The following is a 23,942-nucleotide window of genomic DNA, read 5'->3' as shown; positions in this document are numbered from 1 at the left end:
CACATCTGGAGCTCTAGGGATATTTTTTGTTTTAGGTTAGGCATGAGCGCCATCTTATGGTGCCAGAATGCATGAAAACAACTGAACATTTAAGCAGCTCTTGGCTAGACTGATATCATGCTGATGTGTTTTCTTTTTTCTGCTTCAGATTTTGTTTGTAAGTCAGCTTCACTACCGGGATATGGCCGCAACGGCATCCAGCGGGTGAGGTCACACTGAACCTGGCAAAGCATGAATAGCTGTGACATATTCCATCATACATATTATTTGGCTTAATTCAAATAACTCTTTTGGCCCTTTCACTTTTCATTTTTACCTTCAGCCAGCTTTCAAGCTGTTTTATTAGTTAATTCCCCAAAGCTGCTCTTGTTAATCTCACTGTCCTACTCTGTTCCTGCAGCCTCAGAGTGCAGATTGCTACCAGTACCAATATGACAGTGGCAGCGAGGTCAACTGGGGAAGCAGAGGTAATTTAATATGAGTTAAAAACACCTTATTAGAGCCAAGCAATTAGTCTAACATGCTTTTTTTTCAATTGCACTGACTTCATTCTCTCTCTCTCTTTTCTCCCAGCAGAACACAAAGTAAGGCTTTCTTTTTTAAAATAATGAAATTCCACTCCTTTTGTACATGGGTATCTGAAATGTGTGTGTCCTTTCCCTTATCCTGCAGATTTACCCCTATGAGTCGCTCATCGTCACCACCAGAGGGCGCAACAGGCTGCCCAAAGATGTAGACAGAGCCAGACTGGAAGTAAGTTAATGAAATGAGACATTAATGGCCAAAGAAATCCCAAAACCATGACTAGAATTTGAGACTTAATTTCTGCTATGATGTGTTTTTCCAGCGCCACCTGTCCCCAGAGGAGTTTGTCCAAGTGTTCGGTATGACCGTGGAAGAGTTTGACCGGCTAGCTCTGTGGAAGAGAAATGAACTGAAAAAACAGGCGCGACTGTTTTAATAACATACAGACGTGTGTTGAATACTGCCATAGAGCCGTAGACGGACTAACTGTAGGAGGGGACGGATAGAAATGAAGACTCCTACACAGTTACACTGCCATGCCCGAGAAACCTGTTCTACATCCCCTCACGTGATAAACCAAATTCTGGTCCCACCAGATGGACTCCTGGGATACCGAGAGACATTATGCACGCTGGACTGATAAACTTGTGTGCAACTTGTGTGGGGTGCAAGCAATAGAGACTGTCATACAGTAGTGTTTTGCTTTTGTTAAGCCTAAAGGATGAAGGATGGCGTGATCGTTAGTGACCAGAGCTGCAGTAGTAAAACATAATGAGGAGAATTTTGGCTTTGCCTTATTTGTTACGCTCTCTTAGGTATGACTGTGCAGCACCAGCAATCTGAATGAGTAGAATGTAGGTATAGCATATCATTTATGACACTTTATCAGTGAGAATGACTAGATGAAAAAGAGTGTGAGCCTGCGAGCATCACTTTGCTTTTTTTTCTCTTTTTTTTTTGCTTAGGGATGCATTTTGTTTACCTGTGCCCCTGTTTTCTTGCTCTCTCACAGAAACTAAGCGACCTGTAGTTTACAACAATTGATTTAGATATGAAAACCAAACTGAGAACGCAAATGTACAATTTATCAGATCACTCTGGTTAAACTTGTCAAAGATCACCAGTAGATTCATCTCACTGTGCAGCTGTGCGATAACCTAAAAGAATGTGCAATCACGGCGGTCCTGTCCTTCTGCTTTTCTACCCGTTGCAATAGAACAATGACTAAATGTTTTAGGATGAGAGTTGTAGTCATCCATTTGCATTTGCTTTTTATTTATATACTTTTAGAATGGTAATCTAATAATTTTGTAGCTCCAGAGATTATATCACTCACAGATAAAACACTCTGCAAAGGATTTAACGTGCCGACAAAGATCCAGGGTTGTTGAAGACTTTGAATACTGTTATTTTTGATTTTTGTCACTAAAATTAAACTTCAAATCAAAACCAGCCTCCTCTTTTTTATTCCTTTACTGGCTACACTTTTAACAGACTGTGGAATATTTGTTTTAGGCAACTGCCCTTATTTGCTTTCCAGGTGCTTGTGCAAGTATGAAGACTGATACCACCAGAGCCTGTTCACTTCCTGTTAATGCCAGCTGGGGTGCTCAGTAGTCCTCACTGCATAGAGTACCAACAGTGTCGAGCCATCCCTCATTTCTTCATGTTTTATTTCAAAAGACTCAGACTCTCTGGTAATTTGGTCTTGAGCAATAGTTATCCAGCCTTTTGAAGGGTGTTTTAACTGTTTGTTTGTTTTTAATTTCCTTTTTTTCACTCATTTTCAGTCATGTCACAACAGCAGTCACTTCAAGATGCTTTACATTGTAAGGTAAAGACACCAGAATAATACAGCGTCTACAGCTGTCTATATAATACGGTAGAGGCTCTGTCATGGTTTTGGGCTCCCTTTCAGCCAGTGGTGTTGGGGATTTTGTTAAAACTGACTGAATCATAAAAGAAAAAGAAATACTGTCAGATTTTTATTCTTCAGCATGAAGATACGAAACACTGCCAAAGCAGTAAAAGCACATCTTTAAAGAAAAACACACAATGGAACACTATGAGTCATGGTTTGGCCTCCCCAGAGCCCAGACCTCAACATTACTGAAGCAGTGTGGGATCATCTTGACAGAGAACAAAACAAATGCAACCAACATCCAAAGAAGAGCTTCGAAAGTCCTTCAAGAAGCCTGGAGAACAGTTCCTGAAGACTACTTAAAGAAATCACAAGAAAGCTTGGCTAAGGCTGTGTTGAAGAATCAAGGAGGTCATACCAAATATTGACTTTCAAGCTTGTTGGAATTACACAAACTCTGCTTTTGCCTTATATACTGTAGTTCTACATATGCTTGTATGTTTCAATAAATCACTGCACCTCTTTCCTAACAATCCCAACGGATCAAAATTGCACAGTAGTGTTATTTATTAGTTTCACAAATCTAGTACTGATCATGTGTCTGAAATGATTCCTTTTTTCTCATAGCAAATCCTAGCATTCTGCTAATGCATGCTGATTGGTAAGCTATGGATTTAGGAGATTAAATGTTTTCCTTAATGTCACATTTTTTCCAAAAAGATCAATACAACAGATATCACTGTCATAGTGTGTTCAGAAAAAAATAATAAAATAAAAAATAAAACAGTTTTCTAGAGGTTAGGATCAGTGGTCCTGTGAGACTGCTATCTGGTGGCCTGTGTTAGAAATTGTCTGCTCTTTGCTTATCTGAATTGTGAAATCATGGCAACGTCATAGAGTGACTCATGGTATGCCTACCTGTGTGATTGTGCCTTGCACTCGCAGTTGTCTGTTTTGTCAAAAACCCTTTATGAAAAACTCTACCTTTACTTTACTGCTATTTTTATTTGCTAACTATCAGGCAAGTCCCCTCTATGAAACAAGAAACTTGGAGTTAGACTTCTCTCCTATTTAAAAGGGTTTTATTCCCATTATACAGCTGCCTGGAAGCCCCACGGAAATCCGAAAATTGTACCTATCTGGCTGTTCTTTCTTAAAAAAATAATAAAGTAAAACCTCTACGCAAGTAGAATAGCCAGCGGAAGCTCTGCTCCCAGGCAAGTACAGACAGGGTCACATCATCATCTCTGCAACAGGTTCTTGTCTAAGATAAGCAAATAAGACATAATACGCGCTTTAAGGGAGCAGCTAGGTGGGCTTGGCTTTGGACAGGGCCAGGCGAGTTCCTTCTCTTTGTTTAGCAGACTGCAGACGAAGAAGTGCTAACTTTACCCTTCAAGCACACTTGTAACCTTGTCAAACACGAGTCATTTGTGGCTCCGAGCTGTGCTGCTGCGACGGGAGCTTGCTGGCTTTAGGACCCAGCAGATCAGCGGCTTGCCTGCTGCTGCTCTGTGTTGTATCCACTGTGGATCTATCAGCGGCGGCAGCAAGCAGCTCTCCACACGTCCTCACACGCTCGCTCACTCACTCATGGACCTGCAGTAGACTTAAGCAACTCTCACAGGGACAGCATCACAGCGCAATGGACACAAGCGGCCCCAAGTGTAAGTGTAAGCTGCTTTCTAATTCTTCAGCTAATTAAGACAAGCATGTGTTTGTTTATGGGAACAAATCATTTCTGGGAGACTGTCAAAGAGTGACACACACACACCCTTCCTCTCACACTTTTATCTGCGGAAATTCTTGTTGGTTTTTGTACTTCACTGAACCCAAATGTTTACTGCCTCATTTACCTTCAACAAACACTGACAAACATGTCATTTTAGACAAAGTAAATGTAAATGAAGCAAATTTAGTAAATGTGAACTCATGTGGAGCATCTACAAAGATACAATTGTAGTCCACTTAAAAGGAAAAGAAAAGAAATAAAGCTGCTTTGGTCTCCCCCCAGCTGCTTGGACAACCAGGAAACCAAGTGCAGACCCAAGACCCACAGTTTGATTGTTGTTCTAGAAAGTGAATCTCACTCATCCTGAGTCAAGTCAAATATCTGGATGTGGAGATGAGATCTTTACAGATTGGGTGATCCTGCTAGTAATTGTCTGGTATTGGACGCCAACGGCACAGAATTCTTTTGCACAGATCTCCAGGGATATGCAGTGTTTTTGTGTGTGTGTTGAATAGCCAGAAATACAAAATGTGTTTCCATGCCATGTGTTTTCTCTGGGCGGGGTGCACTCGCACCCCCTGCACAGCAACATGTTTTCCCACTGTAACAAAAAGCATATACACTTGCCTCCGTCTGGGCTTTAGCTAAACATCAGAAGTGATGGCATTAATCAGGAAAGGTTTGACCCAGTGTAGCATTTCAACTAAGAACATATGGTCAAACCTGGAGTGATTTAAGCTGGTGTTGCTGTTTGCTTTTAGAGCTGTGAACTCTCAAATGGTTTTCATCGACTTGTTGCCCGCAGCCAGGCAGGTAAACATGTGATAGTGATTATAACGTTCAGCTTAATGGACGTTTTTACTCAGCTGACTGGAAATGAAAGAAAAGGGGACAAACTTGCATGCCTACAAGAAAAAGAACAATTTTTGGTCACTCCTGCCCTCCCATCCTCAGTTTACCTCCTTTTCCATTCTTTGTGACTCTGTCACCATATGAGGATTATGTTGATGTTAGCAGTGTTTTTGGTGTGGAGGCAAAACATCTTAGGAAGGAAGTTTTTAGGTCTTGTCCAGATTTGCAGACGAGCAGAAAATCTCATCTGTCATTCCTATCTTTCTCAACAGAGAAACTCGTACAAACACACAAGAATGCATCTTGACAGACTGGGCTTTTTGTTTGTGTAAACACCACGAGAATAAACACTCCCCTGTCCCACGCTTGCCTGCAGCTATTTATTTGATCTGTCTGATATGTTATAATGATCTAATGAGCGTTCGTAAAGTTTGTAGCATATCATAAAAGATAAAGATATAAGTAAAGAAGCTCCACTTCAAAACATCCTGCAAAGTGATGAACACTCTCCAGGAGGCTGACATTGATAATATAGAGGACTTCACGAGAGCTGAATCTTTTGTATTTGTGAGGAGCAAACTAGAAGTCAGCTTCAAGAACAGGAAGGTCAAATTAGCTCTGGGACTGCAATCTTTGGACAGACGACACTAAGATCAAAATTATAGAGAAAGGTTCAGGACCTGAAGTATATCTTTCAAAGCCCAGTAAATGCAGTGATGCATGGGTGTGTGTCTTCCAGTGGCATTGGATCACTAATGTTTACAGATGACGTGATAGGAGATAGAAGCAGCCAGATAAATTCTAATGCTTATAAAGATTTATACACATCTTCTGCTTAGATTCAGACAAATGCTACAGAGTTGATGTGAAAGAGCTTCATGGGACACACGGGGAATGAGGAAGAAAACATACTGCAAAAGGCAAAACAGGGGTTTTTGTGTCACGCAGGAGTCAATCACCACATCTTTAACTGATCAAGTTGCACTAAAAGCTAAAAAAGAAAAACCCAAGGCAGCAAAAATGTGCGGAACTGCTTTTGCAGTTAGAATTCATATGTTCAGATATCAAACTTGTAAAAGTTGACAAGTGGCAGGTAGGAACTTGAATGGTGTGAGCCAGCGACTGTCTGAGCCAGCTGCAGCAGCAGCAGTGTAACAAAGGTTTTGTTTCCACAGTTGACCTCAGTGAACAGTGTGAGAAGCAGAGCATTCAGGTGGGTGTGAGAAGGGTGAGGTCGTCCCTGCAGAGATGCATCGCAGCAACGGGGTTTGCCTGTGATTTAGCCCATCAGATATGATGAATTGAGGCTATTGTCAGAGCATGTGGAAGAACTTGTAGAAAAAAACAATAGACTATGGAGTAGAAAATGATGCAGAGAAAAATGCACAAGTTCACCACATGCAAATCCCTACTCCATATATTAATTTCTGCTAATGTGACAGTGTGCTCCACATTCCACTGAGTACTATATGAAAAAGACAGCCAGTGTGTTGCAGGGCATCCATGCGCCCGTGCTTGTGTGCCTGTTGGAATGTCATTCCAACCCCCACCATCCTCTTAATATATTATTCACATAGGAAACGGCTCAGAGTAAGAAAATGTTTTTCTTTTCATAGAACTGAGTTCTGAGCACTGTTAGGAGACAACAGAGGTTTTAATTGGTAGCAGTTGTATTAAATCACAATTTCAGTGGTTTCAGGTTAGCAGTGCAAAAGAGCACAATTAAAATGCTGCCCGCTTTCATCATCTATGCAGTGGTCAGGGGACTTCACTGTGTGCGCATTTATGCAACACTTCCTGATTATCTGCTGGGTGATCTGCATTTTTATGTAACAAACAAAGAGTCCTTATACATTTGGCTTTTCTCCAGTATTTTACAACTTGGCTTTTTACCATTAATTTTAGCAGCCAAAATGAGCAAAATCTTAGCTTCCTATGATGTTGTCCTCCTTGCTCAGCTTTCCAGTTGAGTTCGATGAGGTCAAGGAGGATTAACAACAATAAAACCATCCTGTGGTTCAGTTTAAATGTTGTTCGTTTAGTCTGTTTCGCATCCTGTTGTAAATGAAATAGCCAGACGTAACAAAGGACAGTTTTAATGAATTCTACAGGCCATAAAATAGCATTCACCTTCATTTACAGTTCAAAAAACTCAAAGAAAGCTGCCTGTTCTCTGGTGCAAAGCTGTTTCCAGTAGAACTCTAGATCTTTTCTATGATGTGATGTATACAGTATAGTGTTATTGTAACTAACTTGAACCACATGAACATCAATGAGACCCAGAACATATAGAAAAGGGAATCTCCCTTCCATATAACCTTTGTTCAAAAGACTCTTTGTTTTGTTTCCCTTTTGAGACTTTAGTAGGAGTTTTTAATTATGAAGAAGCTTTGCAGACATGGGTCGATCACACATGTAGCATATATTAAGGCATTTAGTATGATATACGTGTATGTATGATATATGTGCTTCATCATTCATGAGCTCTAAATTATGGATGATTGTAGACCAGCACTATAAGAAATGGAATTCCCCCTCTTTAACCCTATGAGAACAGGAGATCACTATGATTCATATGGCTGTATATGTGTGTGGGTTATGTGAATGTATGCGCACATGTGGGCGTGCACATGTAGCCAGTGGTCATTCTCCACACAGCTGTTTATATAGGGTTTCCATGGAGACCTGCATCACACCACTGTAGCAGGGGACTATAGAGTGTACGTGACACTGAGGAAAAAAAGGTGTTTTCTTATGCTGCTGACAGTGAAAAGGGACTCTGCCTGAGGTGTGCTGGCACACAGATACAAGCAGTACTTACAAAAGATTACGATTTATTGGGAAAACTTGGCATAATAGGACTTGTCTAACCTGTTATCAGTTAGGACGTCTATATGTGACTTTCGAACAGATGTAAATTAGGATGATTTATGAAACAGGTACAGAAATGTATTTTTTTTTTTCATTTTGCTTTAGGGGGTAAAAAGACATGTTACCGACAACACGTGGTGTGGAATTCACAAGAGTTTTGGTGTATGATGTGTGATGATGTATACCTCAAAACATTGTAACGTTTGATATTATCTACATTAAAAAAAGTAGATTACATGCTTGGCTCTTTTGAAGAAGTGCGGTCTGTAAAATGATATTTTTAAAGTCTTTATGTCAGTTTATTGTGGTTCTTTGCTCCAATCACTGTCAGTGAAGGAATTATTGTTATTGTGTATAAATGCAAAAATGACTGTAAAAGTAAAATATTGAAATACTGCAAAACAGCTTCTCACCTGTAGGTTTTTCCCTGTTGCTGTGCTTTGACATTCTTTTCATTGGACCATGAAAAAAGCAGGACAAATTCTGGTATTTCATATAAGAACGTCTTAGTGGCTGGAGCCGATCCCAGGTCACACTAGGTGAGTCACAAGCTACCCTCCCACCTATGGTAAGTATAGAACAGCCATTTAACTATGAGCGTCTTTGGAATGTGGGAAGAACCTGAAAACAAAACCCAAGCAGATAGACTATGAAAAAAGACTCCAGCCTGCCAATAGCTTATTATATTGTAATGATATTTAATACTTTGCAGACTTTCCACCTCCTTTGTTTTCTGCCTCTGTGGTTTCATGCTCCTTTGAAGACTGAACACATATTGCACTTAGTGAAAAAAGAACAAAAAAGAAGTAAAACTACATGAGGCACGACATGCTAATCCATTACCTAAAACACTGCATGGAAGTGTGTTGAAAGGTAACTTAGTAATGATTCAGTAAATGTTATTTTAACTTTTTAGACATAACTTGTTTATAATCAAGACTCATTTTATTGTTTACACTGCAAAATCCATGCCCAAAGTCATCCTCATTATGCATTCAAATGCTCTTAAACTATACAATACAAAGGCAGTTATCAAGGCCTTATGGCTAACATGATGGATTCAGACAACAGAAATCTCAGCTTTCTGGTGAAAATTGAATACAGCGTTTTAGTTCAAATCTTATTAACACAGAAAATCCCAAGTGGAGACAAAGCAGCCTCTCTCCTCCTTCTGTGCATGTGTGACTGGGATTCTGAGCGTGCGCGTAAATGGTGTGTGTGAGTGTCTGCCGGCGTCTGTTCTGTGTATATTACCCTTGTCTGTGCAACATCAGTGCTTCCACTTGCAAAATAGCATCTTTCTCAGTGTGTGAATACTTTTCTGTGAGGGAGACATAGCATTGTGGTGATCTCATAGGACTGAGGGCAGATACGGGATCTGAATAATACTGACTGCACTGTAGGGGCTTTGTCTAGCAGCAGGCTGAGTCAAGCCCTCTGTGCCATCCTGGACCTGAATAAATCAGAGCAAAAAATGAAAAATGAGACCAAGGGGAAGGAGGTCTAGCAGGCAGACATCCCTTTGACCTTAGTCCATATTGAGAAATACCCAGATGCATATGTTTACACCTGGTGAGTATTACTGTTGATCAGACTCTTTCTACCCATCTGTCCATTTTTGTCTCCTCCCTTTTTTTTATTGCATTTTATTTTTCAGGGTCACTGGGAAGATCAGCCCTTCACAATGCACTGATAAAATACAGGGAAATCCCCTGGGCACTTTGCCATTCTGTTACTGTGGTAATGCATAAACAGGCATCATCAGCTGTTGAGATGCTTCTTCATCACACACAAGAGATTTGCCACAGTAGACTGGGGGTAAAGGATTGTGGGAGTCAAAAGTGGAACTCTGTTACACCAGAAGAAATCTTATTTTAGGGCGTCAGTAGTACAACTTCAGTGTTGCCTCTTTCAACAGTGTAATTATTTCACTAAAATTATTTCAGTAACATAAACCTTTCTCCCATACCTGTCAGATACAGTTATTCTTGGGGCCTGATAGCATGAGATTCTTGCTACAGAGATGCAAAAGCTGCTGAACAAACATCACCAATGTCAGGTGGGAAGAAAGAGCAGAGTTGCTTTACTAACCTGACCTCTAACTGAGGACCTTGACTGTCTCTTTGAGATAGCAGCTCTAGCTATCACCGTCTGAACATCAAAAGCTTCTGTGCTTAATGGCTGACCTTCAGAGAGCCAGTTAATGCTTAAGCAGGTGAGCGGGAGTGCACAAGCCCATACTTCTCCCACACTCTGACCAGAAGTGCCCCGGCCACCATAGATACCTAATGAGTTTTGAGTATTTTCTCTGTCTGGGGTGAGCTCGTTAGAGTGGCGTAATTAGTAGGAGCAAGGATGCAGGATGGAGCCAGAAATCTGTTAGAGACAGACTGCACGACGCAAACAAACCAAATGTAAGTGATGTGTACAAATATTTGATTTGATTCGGGGAGAGGCTCAGGGAGATTTAAACAAAGATGTTAGATTGGAAAGTAATTGTGCCGTGAAACGCATGCTTCGAATACTGAAGCCTCTGCTGAATGCAACGCTGTTTATCGCTCTGTCAGTTTGCAGGTCAGTGTGCCGGCCAGTTATTGCAAGTAAAAGTAAACATCTCAGACAGAATAATACTCTACTCGCGTAGAAACTCAGCATATCTATGTCCTTAGAGAGTCCCCATCACTGTTATATTTATTGTCTTTGCTCATACACTTGTATCATGGAGTGTGGGATCGTTGCTGTATTTTATAATAACCTGAAGCAGCTTCCCGAGTCCAGTAAAAACAGTAGGGGTGGAGCATGTTTTTTTCTCTCTCCTTAGCCATATACCTTTGCAGTTCCTCCAAAACAAATAAGCTTTTCCACATGTTCGTCTCACCTGCTGCTCAGCTCCAGTTTTGTAGTCTACATTTAGTATATATGTTCATTATCACTGCTTTGTCTGACATTACTACATACACAATGAATGCATTAAAAAAAAAGGCCATGAGAAAATAATTATCACTCTCAGGGAGTCAGCCTGTAGCTGCTAAATGAGTTTTTGCAGTAATCGCGTATTCAAGGCTCTGTTTTATTGTTTCTTTGAAATGCAGCTGCAGATGCATTCTCTATTCTATCTGGCGAATGATCTAGATAGTGAAATGAGAATGGGGTCACCAGAGACGCTGCAGTCAAAGTGGGAATGGGTCAGCTGACAGGAAGAGGAAACAGAAGGCTGGAGGTGATAGGTGATGTCATCGGCAGAGAGAGGAAGTCCATCTCTATTGGGGGCCGTATGAGAGAACCCCATAGAGATGCTCAGCCCATTATACTAATGATGGCGAGGAAAAATGCTTTGTTTTGCTACTTTTTTAAATCTGCCTTTCAGGGTCTTCAGTAGGTTGTTTAGAAGTGCTGGCATAACCTTTAAATACCCACACTTTCTACTCTATATGACAGACATGCTTCCAATGAATGGACTCTTATTTCCTAAGCCCTCAAAACCACAGCCCTCTATCGTAATGACATCTCTGTTTTCAGGCCCGGCAATATTAACCAATAATAAGATTTACTTAAACATTCATTAATTTTAAACTAATATATTTCTTTGGAGTGTATGTTGATAAAAACTATAAGCACAGCAATATAAAATATTGTCATTTTTTGTGTTTAAATGTTAAGTAAATATATCCAGCAAATCATTAGTATTCAGTTGATGTAGTGTCTGAAACTCCAGTATTTATTTTCCCTGTGGCTCTTTGCCATCCATCAACTCCTCCAGCCTTAAAGCTTAAATGCTAACCAAAAAATAACCAGGGGACCTAAGGAAAGCATAAGATGATGTGCCAAGAGAGGAGCTGATGAAAATCAGGTGGGGCAGAGAAGTATGTGAGGCTGGTGCAGGACATGAATGAGGACAGCTAGACAGTGGTGAGGTGTGCAGCTGGAGTGACAGATGTGTTCAAGGAGGAGGTGGGAATGCCTCAGGAGTCAGCTATGAGTTCCTTCTTGTTTGTAGAGGTGATGGACAGATTGAGAGATGAGGTTAGACAAGAGTCTCCACACACTATGATGTTTGCAGATGACACTGTGACTGTGTAGAAGATAGCCTGGAAAGGTAGAAGCATGCTTTGGAGAGAAGAGGAATAAAAGTCAGCAGAAGCAAGACAGAATACATGTTTGTCAATGAGAGCAAAACAGGTGTAGCTGTGAAGGAGCAACGGAGCAGAGTTAGTGAAGGTGGAGGAGTTTAACTATCTGGGATCAACCATCCAAAGAAATGGACAGTGCACAAGCGAGGTGAAGAAGAGTGGAGATAAGTGTCAGGAGTGATGTGAAGGATAGCAGCGAGAGTGAAATGGACAGTTTACAAGATGGAAGTGAGACCAGATATGATGTATGGTTTGGAAATGCTGGCACTGATAAAATGACAATAGGTGGAGCTGGAGAAGGAAGAATTGATTTTCATTGGGAGTCACCAGGATTTGACAAGATTAGAAGTTAGAGCAGCAAGGCTGAGAAGGTTTGAGCATGTGCAGAAGAGGGATAGTGGATATATTGGACAGAGGATGCTGAAGAAGGAGCTGCCCAGGCAAGATGAAAAGTGGAAGACAAGAGAAAAAAACCCCATGAAGGTAATCAAGGGGGACATTCAGAGGCTTGGTGTGAGAGAAGTGGATGCCAAGGATAGGGTTAGATGGAAACCGATGATCTGCTGTAGCAGCCCTTAAAGGAAGAAGCCAAAAGAAGAACCAAAGCTCCCCCAGTGATATGCAGTTTGCTAATTCAAAACCAACACAACAGACTAAATCATGCTAAAATGCTCCACAAAACTTAAGGACACTGCACAGTTGGATGATTACTATGTTCTCCCACAATATAACATTGAATGTTGTTTGTGCAAGAGGCCCCAAGAAGATGTGTGAAAAAGTGCTTGTAAACTGCACAGGTGCGCCTGTGTGGTAAACCGAGCCCGTTCTCACTCCCGAGGCGTAACATCCCGACGTTTTGTCACGTCCTGCGGCGTTCCTGAGGAACGCGAAAGGTGACCTTCCACGTTGTTATGGTACGCGGCGGTTTCCAGCCCTGTACTGCAGCCCTAAACTTAACCTTAGCACTAAGCCTAACCATAACCTTATGCCTAACCTTAACCATAACCTTATGCCTAACCATAACCTTATTCCTAACCTTAACCATAACCGTATCCCTACGCCTAAACCTAACCTTATCCCTAAACCTAACCATAACCTTATGCCTAAACCTAACCATAACCGTATACCTAACCTTAACCAGCACTTTAATGAGGTGAAATAGTGTTTTCTAAAGCGATTTTAAGGGAAAAAGCGAAGATGTGTAGATTGAGTCCAAACGGTTCTCATGTGTCCGCAGTTTTCCGATGTCGTGACGTAGGAACGCCTTGGGTGCCCGAAAACGTAATATGTTGACGATTTGTCACCTAGCGTAAAATGTTACGATTTGGGAGTGAGAACGGGTTGGAGGTAAACCACACTAAATCATTTTGTTGCCTAAACTTAGCCAACCATAGTGAGAAAATAAAAGTAACACCGTGGTAGCTCCTAGCAGCTACTGCTAAAGAGCATGAATGGGACACCCTGATTGGGGACAGTCGCTTCACCGAGTTTCATGTCTCCATCTCGTGCACTATAGCACCATCACTTAGTTGAAGCTAGAGTAACCTTTATAACACCACCTAATGAGGTACTGTTATATTCCTTGTAGCAAGTTAACTTCAAAGCTCATGACATCAGATATGGGTCACGTTCAGTCTGGAAGTAGCATATAACATTATGGCATGTTTTGCAGATTGTACGCAACAATGCTCAACAGGCCTAAAGCTATGCTCTCTCTTGTTTGATGGATATATCTGTTTCGCAATCAGCAGTGATACGGAAATGAACCCTATTGTATTAAAACTGTACAGTAGGTAGAACACCTGGAAATGCACCAGCTTTTCCAATCAAACATAAATGCATAATGTCCCCACTCAGGGCATTAAGCAACATCATTTTTCCTGCCAGTGCTTTTAACATGGTCAGCTCAAGTTGCCATGGTGACTGTGCCAGCTATATTGCTTGGCCCCCTCATCGCTGCCTGCAGCTATATTTCCCAGTCTATTTGTGACTGCAAGTAAGCCATTTCATACACAGTCTTTCTGTGAGATGTCAAATATAGCAACTTTATGTACCGTGAAAGTAAAATGAACGTTAAATAAAAGAGCATTTTTTGAATATCTCTTCCTCCATCCCAAATGACGCAGTAAAAAGTAGCAGAAAGACTGGCAGCAGCCATCAAGATGATTTGCGCTATGAACCGGATCTGTCCCTGTGTACCTGTGGTGTTCTCCAGAGATATCACTTTGCGAATGCCCAGACACGTTTCTACTGGCGAGAGGAGAGAAGAGCTGTCACTCTTGGGAAATGCCAGGAATTCGAAGGGTAGGGTGGGAGGGAATTTCATCATGATAGGGCACAGCCTGGTGAGAGAAGGCATTGTTGGCACACCTCCTAATGCAATTAAAAACTGGGAGAACATCTGGCTGTCTGGTTTACCTCATCCTTTGTTACACGGATCTATACAGCACTATACAGTGGTGTGATAAATCCTGTGGTGAACGGTGAGATAAAAATATCTCCTTTCTCATCTGTGCTTCTTAACATTATGAATCAGCTCTTTTTTTTTCAAACATGCCTGACTCAGCTTTGATGACTGAATTGGATGGAGGTATTTAGGTAACACTCACACGGCATGATGATAACACTCAAACACCACTGTCTCTGTACTGAAAACCCTATCCTTTGACTCACTTAACATGAGATAAGATTATGCTTTTGCACACAAAAAAATGTGCTTTTCGTCTCCTTCAAAAACTTGCTGGGTCGTATTGTTCGGCCGAGCAAGAAAGACACCTACACAGTGAACCTGCAGTGTGCTTTCATGTAAGATCGGGTTGAGAAATGGTTGTGTATCCAACATCTCCAAAGACAGTAAGGAAAGGGGCTCTTCCAAGAATAATCCATCAGTTTTCAGTAGATACAGATCTCTTGTGGAGTCACAGATGGTACCGTCTTTTTTTTTTCTCGAACTGCTTTATCTGGCATGACTTACATCTTTATGGTTCTCCTTTGTTTTGCACTGTGGACTTGACCAGTAGTTTTCATTGTAATAAACACTAGGTTTTGTTTTATCAATTACTGTGACTATTTCTACCCCGAAGGCTTTAACTTTTCAAAAACCTGAGATCCATCGCACCCAGCTGTAATATGGTTCAAGGTGGTGTGAATTTTACAACTTGGTGTGCTTTCACATCCCTCCTCTAACATCCACAGTTCTGTATGGGGTCAGATATTTACTCTTGAGGTCAAAGTTCAGATTTAGTCACTATCAGAACTCGTTTTCTTTTAGGCCATATCAGGCTTAACAGGATGAGTATGTGAGACTATTTTGGGAAAAGCTGGGAAGCACCATTTATGAGTGAGGAAGGGTCTAGCTTTTTTATCAATAGATTTTAGAAGGAGCTCATTAGTGCGGCGCTTTTCTTCACAAATACAATTCTGTGCAAAAGCCTCGAGCCACGAATCATTTCTTTATATTTAACTTCCAAGAAGTCCAGTCCAGTCCTTTTACCGGACTATTTTTAGAGGAGTAGTTTTTGTTTGTAACGCCACTTAACACTGACCTATGACTCATTTAAGCATAAAAAGACACCTAACTCAAGTGATGAACCAGGGTTGTGTTTACTTATAACAAGCAAATTAGCAATTTGTTACTAGCAGCTAATTACAGACAGATGTAATTTGTTACCATTCCTTTGGTCTAGCTGAAAACCTGTGGTATGTCATCATGGTGTGCAGTGTGTCCTTAAAAAATCTGAGGAAACTACACAGGTGGAGGACAAAAAAGAAATGACAAGCCTCAAAACTATCTGCAACAGATTAACAGTATCTGATTAGCATTTCTGAGACATGCATCTGGTCCTTCAGGTGATCCATCTACTGTTTGCTTAAGCATCAGCAGAAAGGCCTCAGAATGGTGGCTGTCATAAAATCATTCTTAAGGAAGGAGAACTTGGAGAAAAGCCTGAGCAAAAAATTCATCCGCTTGAATTTGAACACCCTTTGCTGTGGAACCAATGCTATGTTACTCTTTCAAAGAGAGGGGAAGAAAGAAAAAAAAAAAAGCGAGACATGGAAACAACTGTGTATACAAGAACTGCACTGAAAATCAGAGGCAGCAGGTCTAATGGAGTCCATTCTTCCATTTTCTATCTGCTTATCCAATTCAGCTTATCCGTTGCAGCTGAGCCTATCCCAGCTGTGCTAGGGCGAGAGGCAGGCTACACCCGGGACAGATCACCAGTTTATCACAGGGCTAACACAGAGAGACAGACAAACATTCACACTCATATTCACGCTATGGCCTGTGACAAAAAAACACACAAATTTTTGTACGAGTTAAATAAAAATTTACAACCTGTTAACTAATCTCAATTAGCACAGATGGATCTTAAAACCATTCTCATCTAATTCTGAACAAAAAAGTGAATGAGCTCCTCAAATAGAATCACAAAGGGGTGATGAGGGTAGAGCAGGGCGATATGGCCAAAAATATTTATCACGATATATATTTGAAAATTTGCGATAACGATATAACTGACGATATAATTGATGTGAGACAAAATACAACTCCACAACATTACTAGCGCAAAAAGACAACCTTCCATTTATTTTCACTTAAACAAGAAGCTGGTTTTTATGTGCATTACAGCTATATAAAAATTTAACAGTGTAAATGCAAATTCCTTGCTGAAAGTTTAACCAAAAGGCATTTCCAGTAGAAATGGGCTGACATATCCTGAGCATAACCATGTATAATATCCACTGCAGTTAAAAAGAGGTGCTTTGCAACATTAAACTGCAGTGTGCAGTACGTATTTTTCGGACCATAAGGTGCACGGGATTATAAGGCACATTAAGCGAAACAAAGCAGTCAGATAAATCAAACTTTATTCAACTCGTTCTTCTTGCTTCCTCCACTTCTGTACCATTGATTCATTAATGCTGTATTCTATCACAGCTGCTCTATTCCCATGTTGTTGCAGTATATTAATGACTAACCTGGTATTGTGGATGGATTATCTCAGTTGTTCTCCTGACTGAAGTTTGGTCCGTTTACAGCATCCTGCCATGCGATTGCATTTGTCTCTAACTATCAGGAACCTTAACGTTAACTTTTATAAGTGGAAAAGTGTTAGTGTTCATCCTCCAGCTTCACTGTTTATGTTAAGCTAACATAGCTGTGTCGCTAGCGATCACGAAGCACATCATTATATACCAGCTAGCCCAACTTCAGTAACCCTACAAACGTCACTGCTGTTTAGTTTCCTGTCTTCATTTATGTTGGACGTGATAGCAGAGCTGTACGTTTGAATTTTTTCAGAAATCTCTCAGTCAGAACATGCTATTTCATGCTTAGGTAACTAGCGAAACTAGCGAGCTAACTTCCGCTAGCTTCCTGCTAACTTCTAACTCCGTTAAATGTAATAAATTCTGTTTTCATGGATGCCTGGAAGTTAAACTTCATAGTTACACCTGGTAAAGCAGCAACGCTGATCGTTTTATTAAAGATGAAAGAATTTAGACAGTTTTTAACTCTCAGTGATGCTGCAGTGTTCGTTTGACCTGAAGAATACGGAGTTTAGGACCCAGATTACTCCCAGATTTAAGAGCATCTTAGTCCGACAAATACGGCAATAACGACGGCCCGCTTGCATGTTCTTCAAAAAAATGTGCTTTGTCGTGTATCTGACGGACAAACTCCAAACCAGTTCCACATCACTGAAGTTGCACCATTTTTACAAACCAATTCTGGTTCATCTGTTTCACTCAACAATCGGCCATGTGCGTATGAAAACAAAGGCACTGCGCATGCGCGTTTTACTCATATTCTATCGCGATATTTCATTTTCCTATCGTTGCCTAACATTATACCGGTATTACCGTGAACGGTATAATATGGCCCAGCCCTAGATGAGGGGTCACACTAGGATTCCAAACAACAGGTGATCTTATTACTTGCACGCTTATGCTGTAACCTCAGTCTTGTGACATCATAATGATACTTGTCCAGTCTTGTGCAAGAGGCTTCTTATAGTAAAAGCTTACACTTAGAAGAAGCTAGTGTGTCATATTGTGGTTGTGGTTGTGTATTGAACTGTGTATGCTTCAGGGCTGTTTGTGCCACGTTACTGCCGGTGTGATTGAAGGCAGCATGTTGCATCGTGTTTGGCTGCCTGATTCTGCCTCAAGGCAGCAAATCCTCCACGTGTGACACTGAAAAGGTCTCAACTTGCCCTAATGACTACTCCACAGAATTTCCTAAATCCTGCAACTTTTACTTGACATGTTAAAATACCCCTATAACCTGGGGATTTCCACAGGCAGCTAAACTGGAACCTGTTTAGTTTGTAGCCACTAGTTAAAAGTTAATAATGTAAAGAGAGAGGGAAAGAATGCAAAAGAATAAAGAATGTGAGTTAGCTATTAGTGTGTGTGTTTACACAGCAAGCCTTTCCCAGGTGCTATACGATCCCTAGGATTACAGTGGAAGAAGGGGGATCAAACACATGCGCACACACGCAGAGCACCACCCTATACCCCCCCCCCCCCCCCCCACCCACCCAAAAAAAAGGAACGAGAGGAGGGTAGACAGAGAGGGAGGTGCAGGGAGATAACAGATCAGATGGAGGAAGGGAGAGGTAAAGGGAGTGTGAATTCAGCAGATGGTAGCTCACCTCCACTACAGACTTCACAGGACAGAGCACAAAGGGTGTCTTTGAGTCTGGAGTATCTCCTGCAGTATCTCTTTTGTGTATGAATGAGCCAATTAGAGAATGGTGGGACTGTCATCCACTGCCCGTGAAGGTAAGTGTTTTGAAAAGAAAACAACAAAAAAACAGATATTTTATAAATGTTGGTATATTAAAGCATCTGATGCTACAGGATTTGGGCATGCCATGAAAGAGAGGTGTGTTAGCTGCGGGGATGTAAAGACGCTAAAGGTGTCGTGCCTTCAATCCGAACACAGTAGGAATCAGGTGATGTTTACTTCATGCCTTGAGGGCCATGCCAGCTCACTGAAACACAGAGAAAGGCAGAAATGTTGAATTGTTGAGAAAGCTGTGTTTGCCAGAGTCGTTAGTGAAACATTGTAATCTCTGAAGACTCTTTGTGGGCTGCAAATTCTTGTTGGATAAGTTGGAATGTCTGCTTACAGTGATGTTGTGAAACAAAGCTGCTGCTGACTGTCTGAATCCTGTCACTTTCGACATACTGTTATATTAAGTTTGTTTATGTGTGTGTGTGTGTGTGTGTGTGTGTGTGTGTGGGTGGGTGGTTGGGTTGCATGGCAAGAAAAGAAGTCAGCTCAGCATGAGGGAAGTCTCTGGTACTTGGAGGGAGCGGGGGTTGAGAAAAATGGTGCAATCGTATGAGGTCAGATTATTCTTTAATTTAGATGTTGTTGGGCATGTTAGCACAGGTGCTAGACTCACTGAAATTATTCACCCATCATTCAACCGTACAGAGTTGGCACAGAAAGTCTACAAATGTAAGCTCCTTTTAAAGGCCTGAGTCTGCAGTGTTAAACAAACTACCCTCTCCACTTAACAAAGGTCTGCACACACACACACACACACACACACACACACACACACACACACACACACACACAATGCAGAGTCTTGCACTATGAACAAGGCGAGGAATGTGTCTGGTGTTTAACAGCAATTGTTAAGCAAGTGTGAGGAAACCAAGTGTGTTCTAAGCTTTGACTGACTTTGCAGACCTGCACAATCTTTTTTCTCTGGTGTCTTAAGTCTTCTACTTTATGATGTCTTTTTTTTAAAAGCTGAAAGTACACAAAGCTTAGAATAAAGTTATCCTTTGACCTTCTATGGAGACACATACATTGCTTTCACTATAGTGAACCACATTTTCATCTATCACTGTAACATTACGGGAGCTTTTGCCTAATTAGTTAGAAGACATCGGTTACGTATCGCACTCAAACACGCACGAGCAGTTGCAGCATAAATGCAAAAGATGACTCGCCGCTTTAGATGTGTGACGACACTCGTGCGTGGTGTGTTGTTAATTATAAAGGAACGATGGACGACTTGAGGGTGGTCTCACGTGCCGCAAGTGCCAAAAATGAGGAAGTAATTCCTTCTCGCTCGCCCTTGCGCTGTAAACGTGAAATTGGGTAATCTGATTTTTAAGGAGTAAAATTGTGAAACCGTTTTTAAGGAGTGAGGCGACCTACTTCACGGCAAATCCTTTGAAAGCATCGCCTCAATTTCTCTGTTATATTATATGTAATATACTTGATTTAGTGCTGACTGGTGTAAATTTCAACTTCTCTCTGCAGAGAATGAGTCATGCTGTGGATACGGTTTTGTCTTACACTTAGGTTAGGGGAAGCCCAGTGCTACGCTAGAGCCAGAATCTAAACAGCTGGAACCTCTGGCAGAGTGACAGCGTTCACCAGGCCCACACATCCCACTCTCATGAGTTTCCTGTCCTTCCACTTCCTCATTTCCCTGCATGAATCAGATGTTAATGAGGACGCATTCCAGCTCACAGCATGGATTAAATCCTAATGCCCGTTCCTCAGAGTGGGAGCGGGCTATTATTACAATGGAAGGAAACCAGGCTGGTACAGGAGTCAAAGTGGTTAAACAGACACAGGCAAACATACACCTACTGTAGCTGTTGTTGCTTTTGACCGTAGCCTTGGCTGGGCATTGTTAAAACCCATAGGAAGACCCACCTAAGAAAAGTATGTCTGTCTTTAAGGAGTGGGAGCACCCTGAAATGTAGGACATACATCACTGACAAACAATAGATATTTTCTCCAGCTTATTTATTTTCTGCTTGTCAGAGGTGATTACATGCAAGTTCACTGCGTTGGGGTCATACGTTGAGACAGCCAACATTCTGCCTCAACTTATTAATGTGCTTTTTAGGCCTGTGTACAAAATCCTGCACACGATGGTGGTTCGAGTGCATTTTCTAGATAAGCAGACAAAAGTTTAGATTTGACACACCTCGCTAAATGCACAACACATGAGCCTGCCTGTGCGTTTCGGGCTTGTGTGCACGATTGTATGTATCTGTCTCTGCCTGTGTTTGTGTGTGTGCTTAGTGCAACAGGTCTTGCTGTCGTATGAGCGCACTCTGTACAAAGAGTTTTCTGGCTCAGCGGCTGTCCCGCGGCTGACCCTAGTAAGACGCACGGTTCACTAGGTCCAAGGGGCCTGGACTGTGAAAATTGGGTAGGAGGGAGGGGAGAGAGTAAGAGATGGAGGGGAATGGGAAGTAGAGGGAGGCAGACAAGAATGCCAGCAGTGACTCAGCCATTTGTTAGGTTTTGTTTTTTACTGTGGATTTTAGGATTACAGAGGTAATAAACTGGGTGCTAGAATACAGTCAGTGGTTACAAACGAGCTAATGGAAACACCTCGGGAAGCTGGAAGAAACAAAAAGCGTTGCTTGGTGGCACTGGCTTGCAGCAGGTTGCAAATCTTTTCTCAGGCTTGCAGCAGCTGGGGGGAGTGAGCTAGTTTATTTGGGTTTTGCTTTGAGAAACAGGGAGTGGACCTGTCCTACCTCTCAGATCAACATATGATGTATGCGATATATCTGTTCCTACAATCTTGAGTCCAGAGGACCCAGAGAGCCCTGTGAAAGCCTGTTTAAGGCAGCTTGTGTTTTTCTAAATTCGGCATTTCAGTTTCGCAACTGCTGGATAAAGATCGGGTCCTTGTGAATGAAGTTCTAGCTTTCTCATTTGGCTTGTTCTGAGCTCTCTAAAGTGCTCCTTAAGTTATTCCTGTTAGAGTCCGATGCTCCATATTGAACCATTGCCTGTATCTGTTTGTCCTTTTAGAGGGCCAGGGGGACAAAAATCTAATTTTTCTGTCACTTAAATGTTGATTCAAATTTGAGTTTGTGAATCCGCAGAATTTTAGAGCTTTGTTCAGGAAGTTTTGTTCATTTGCTGTTATCTTTGGTTGTCGCTCCAAATTCACATATTTACAGGGTTAATGAGCAATTAGCAGACGTGTTTCCTGTGACTGAAGCCTCTTGGCATTGTTTAGTCTGGATAGACAAAGGGAGATAGAAAGGAGACTCAGTGATGAGATGGCTGATGGATATTGACAAACTGTGAAGCAGAGTGACACAAATTGAAAGAAGGACGAGGGGAAAGCAAAGCAGAAAGAGCCTGTTGGACATACACCAGGGATTTGTTTAGACTTGCTAGTCTGACCTTTGCCCTCTCTAATTATACACAAACGCTCGCACACACACTCACACACCCCTTTGACCATTTGCCCTCCTCTCTGTGCAGCAATGGAGGTGTTGGTGAGTGAGCTGGGCGTGCTGCTGAAGATGCTGGACCAGGAGAACCTCAGCTCCACCACCCAGGAGAAGAAGACCTCAGTGCGGAACCTCCTGCAGCAGATAGAGCCATCAGGTAACAAAGAGGAAGGAAATTCATTTTTACACTAAGTTCTGAATGATTGCACACATAAGTTTTGGGTTTTTTTAATGCTGTTTTTTAACTTACTGCTGCCTGTGTTTTCTTCTTCCTCCCCTCTAGTGTCAGGAACAGACTACATCTACATGAACTCATCAGTGTACAGAAATGGCACGAGCTTTGTAGAGTCTCTCTTTGAGACATTTGGTGAGCTCCACCATAGTGAGATCAAATGAAAGCCACTTATGCAAATTCCCTGCCCTTAACATAACGAGAATAAATGAATGTCTCTTTCTTTTTTTAAGATTGTGAGCTTGGAGACCTAAAGGATGTTTCGGATGATGTGAAAGAAAACAAGAATGCACAAACTGAAACTTCGAAAAAGGCAAGTGAAAAATATGAGAAAATATGAGAACTCATATTTTGGAAATTAACTAAATATTGGCTTAAAGTCCTGAAGGTGAAAGGATTCCGTGTGTGGGCTGTAAGCTGTTTAATATCAGTCTTTTCAGCACTCGCTGCCCCAGTTGCACTTTGCAAATTTCAAATCCAAAAGAGGCGATGAAAACCAGAGACTGTGTTCCATATTGTGGGGTTTTCCCTTTGCTCGACATGCTCATTGCTCTGTAAACTGCTGGACGAGTGAAGACTTGGGGATCCGCCCAGAGCCCATGCGTCTAATTTATGGAATTTTTTTACAGGGTTATTCTGTGCGTCTCTTTGATTATGTAGCTCTTTTGGCTTTTTTTGGCTATAGAGGAAATTTGAGAGCTTTGTTTATATTTATGTGTCTCCCTTAGCAGAGCTGTGCCGCCCCACACTCAGCTGACTCGCCACCCCCGCTGCCCACAACCCCTCCTCCGGAGGAGTACTACGAAGAGGCAGTGCCCCTGAGCCCTGGCAAGATGCCTGAGTATATAATAACAAGAGGTCAGCATGTTCCCACCTCAGTTGAACTCAGTGACCTTAGTGTTCTAGAATTTTCCATGCACAGGATATAATTGATATGAACACAATCATATAGCAGGATGTACCACAGATAATTAGCGCAACAAAAGGTAAAATGCATTTTTTCCTTCCCTTTCCAGTAAGGTCCAGCCCTCCTAACTCTATAGAAGATGGCTATGAAGATACAGAAAACCAATACCCCACTACCTGCTCAAACTTACGTCGCAAAAACTCCTGTGAGAACACCCACACGTTTCCAGGATCGCCGGATAAATACCGCGTTTTTCCAACAAATAAAGCTTACATTTTCCCTCTCTCTGTCTTTCTCATTGCTTCAACAGACAATGATTCTGATGCTCTGAGCAGTTCTTACGAGTCCTACGAGGAAGACGAGGAAGAGAGGAGCCCGAGCGTCCGGCTTACTCATCAGTGGCCCTCCGATGAGAGCTCCATGCCTCCTGCCAGGGACTGTCGCATTTGTGCCTTCCTGCTGCGTAAAAAACGCTTTGGGCAGTGGGCCAAGCAGCTCACTGTCATACGGGACAACAGGCTACAAGTGAGATGCTGCACTTTCTCATCTTCCTTAAAGGATGTTCTTTACTTATGTATCTTTCCTTT

The 23,942-nt window shown here is 41.7% G+C and overlaps 2 protein-coding genes across 10 annotated transcripts in view; both read left to right on the top strand.

The window, feature by feature from the left end:
- Positions 1-1,974, top strand: part of ablim3 (actin binding LIM protein family, member 3) — a 45,823-nt gene extending 43,849 nt beyond the window's left edge. For 2 of the 6 annotated variants that reach the window (XR_010095338.2, XR_010573379.1), the window contains exons 18-20: positions 149-204; positions 401-584; positions 673-690. Coding sequence is in view for 2 of the 6 variants with exons in the window: in XM_063490434.1 (XP_063346504.1) it covers positions 149-204; positions 401-467; positions 574-584; positions 673-753; positions 848-961 (329 nt within the window). In the remaining 4 variants the exon portion in view is untranslated. Of the gene's footprint in view, positions 1-148; positions 205-400; positions 585-672; positions 754-847 lie in introns of those variants that run through there. The other 4 variants (XM_063490444.1, XM_063490434.1, XR_010573380.1 and 1 more) reach the window with 4 other exon arrangements.
- Positions 1,975-3,930: 1,956 nt separating this feature from the next.
- The window catches only part of afap1l1a (actin filament associated protein 1-like 1a), a 28,173-nt gene continuing 8,161 nt past the window's right edge, over positions 3,931-23,942 (top strand). The window contains exons 1-7 of one of the 4 annotated variants that reach the window (XM_063490396.1): positions 3,931-4,053; positions 22,248-22,373; positions 22,500-22,583; positions 22,682-22,761; positions 23,177-23,306; positions 23,465-23,560; positions 23,666-23,880. In XM_063490396.1, the coding sequence (XP_063346466.1) occupies positions 4,032-4,053; positions 22,248-22,373; positions 22,500-22,583; positions 22,682-22,761; positions 23,177-23,306; positions 23,465-23,560; positions 23,666-23,880 (753 nt within the window). In that variant the 5' untranslated portion in view covers positions 3,931-4,031. Of the gene's footprint in view, positions 4,060-18,651; positions 18,761-22,247; positions 22,374-22,499; positions 22,584-22,681; positions 22,762-23,176; positions 23,307-23,464; positions 23,561-23,665; positions 23,881-23,942 lie in introns of those variants that run through there. The other 3 variants (XM_063490389.1, XM_063490383.1, XM_063490376.1) reach the window with 3 other exon arrangements.

The sequence above is a fragment of the Pelmatolapia mariae genome, linkage group LG2 (assembly GCF_036321145.2).
Source record: "Pelmatolapia mariae isolate MD_Pm_ZW linkage group LG2, Pm_UMD_F_2, whole genome shotgun sequence".
Classification (NCBI taxonomy): Eukaryota; Metazoa; Chordata; class Actinopteri; order Cichliformes; family Cichlidae; genus Pelmatolapia; species Pelmatolapia mariae.
Note: the sequence above shows the minus strand (reverse complement) of the source record. Positions and strands in the feature narration are given on the sequence as shown.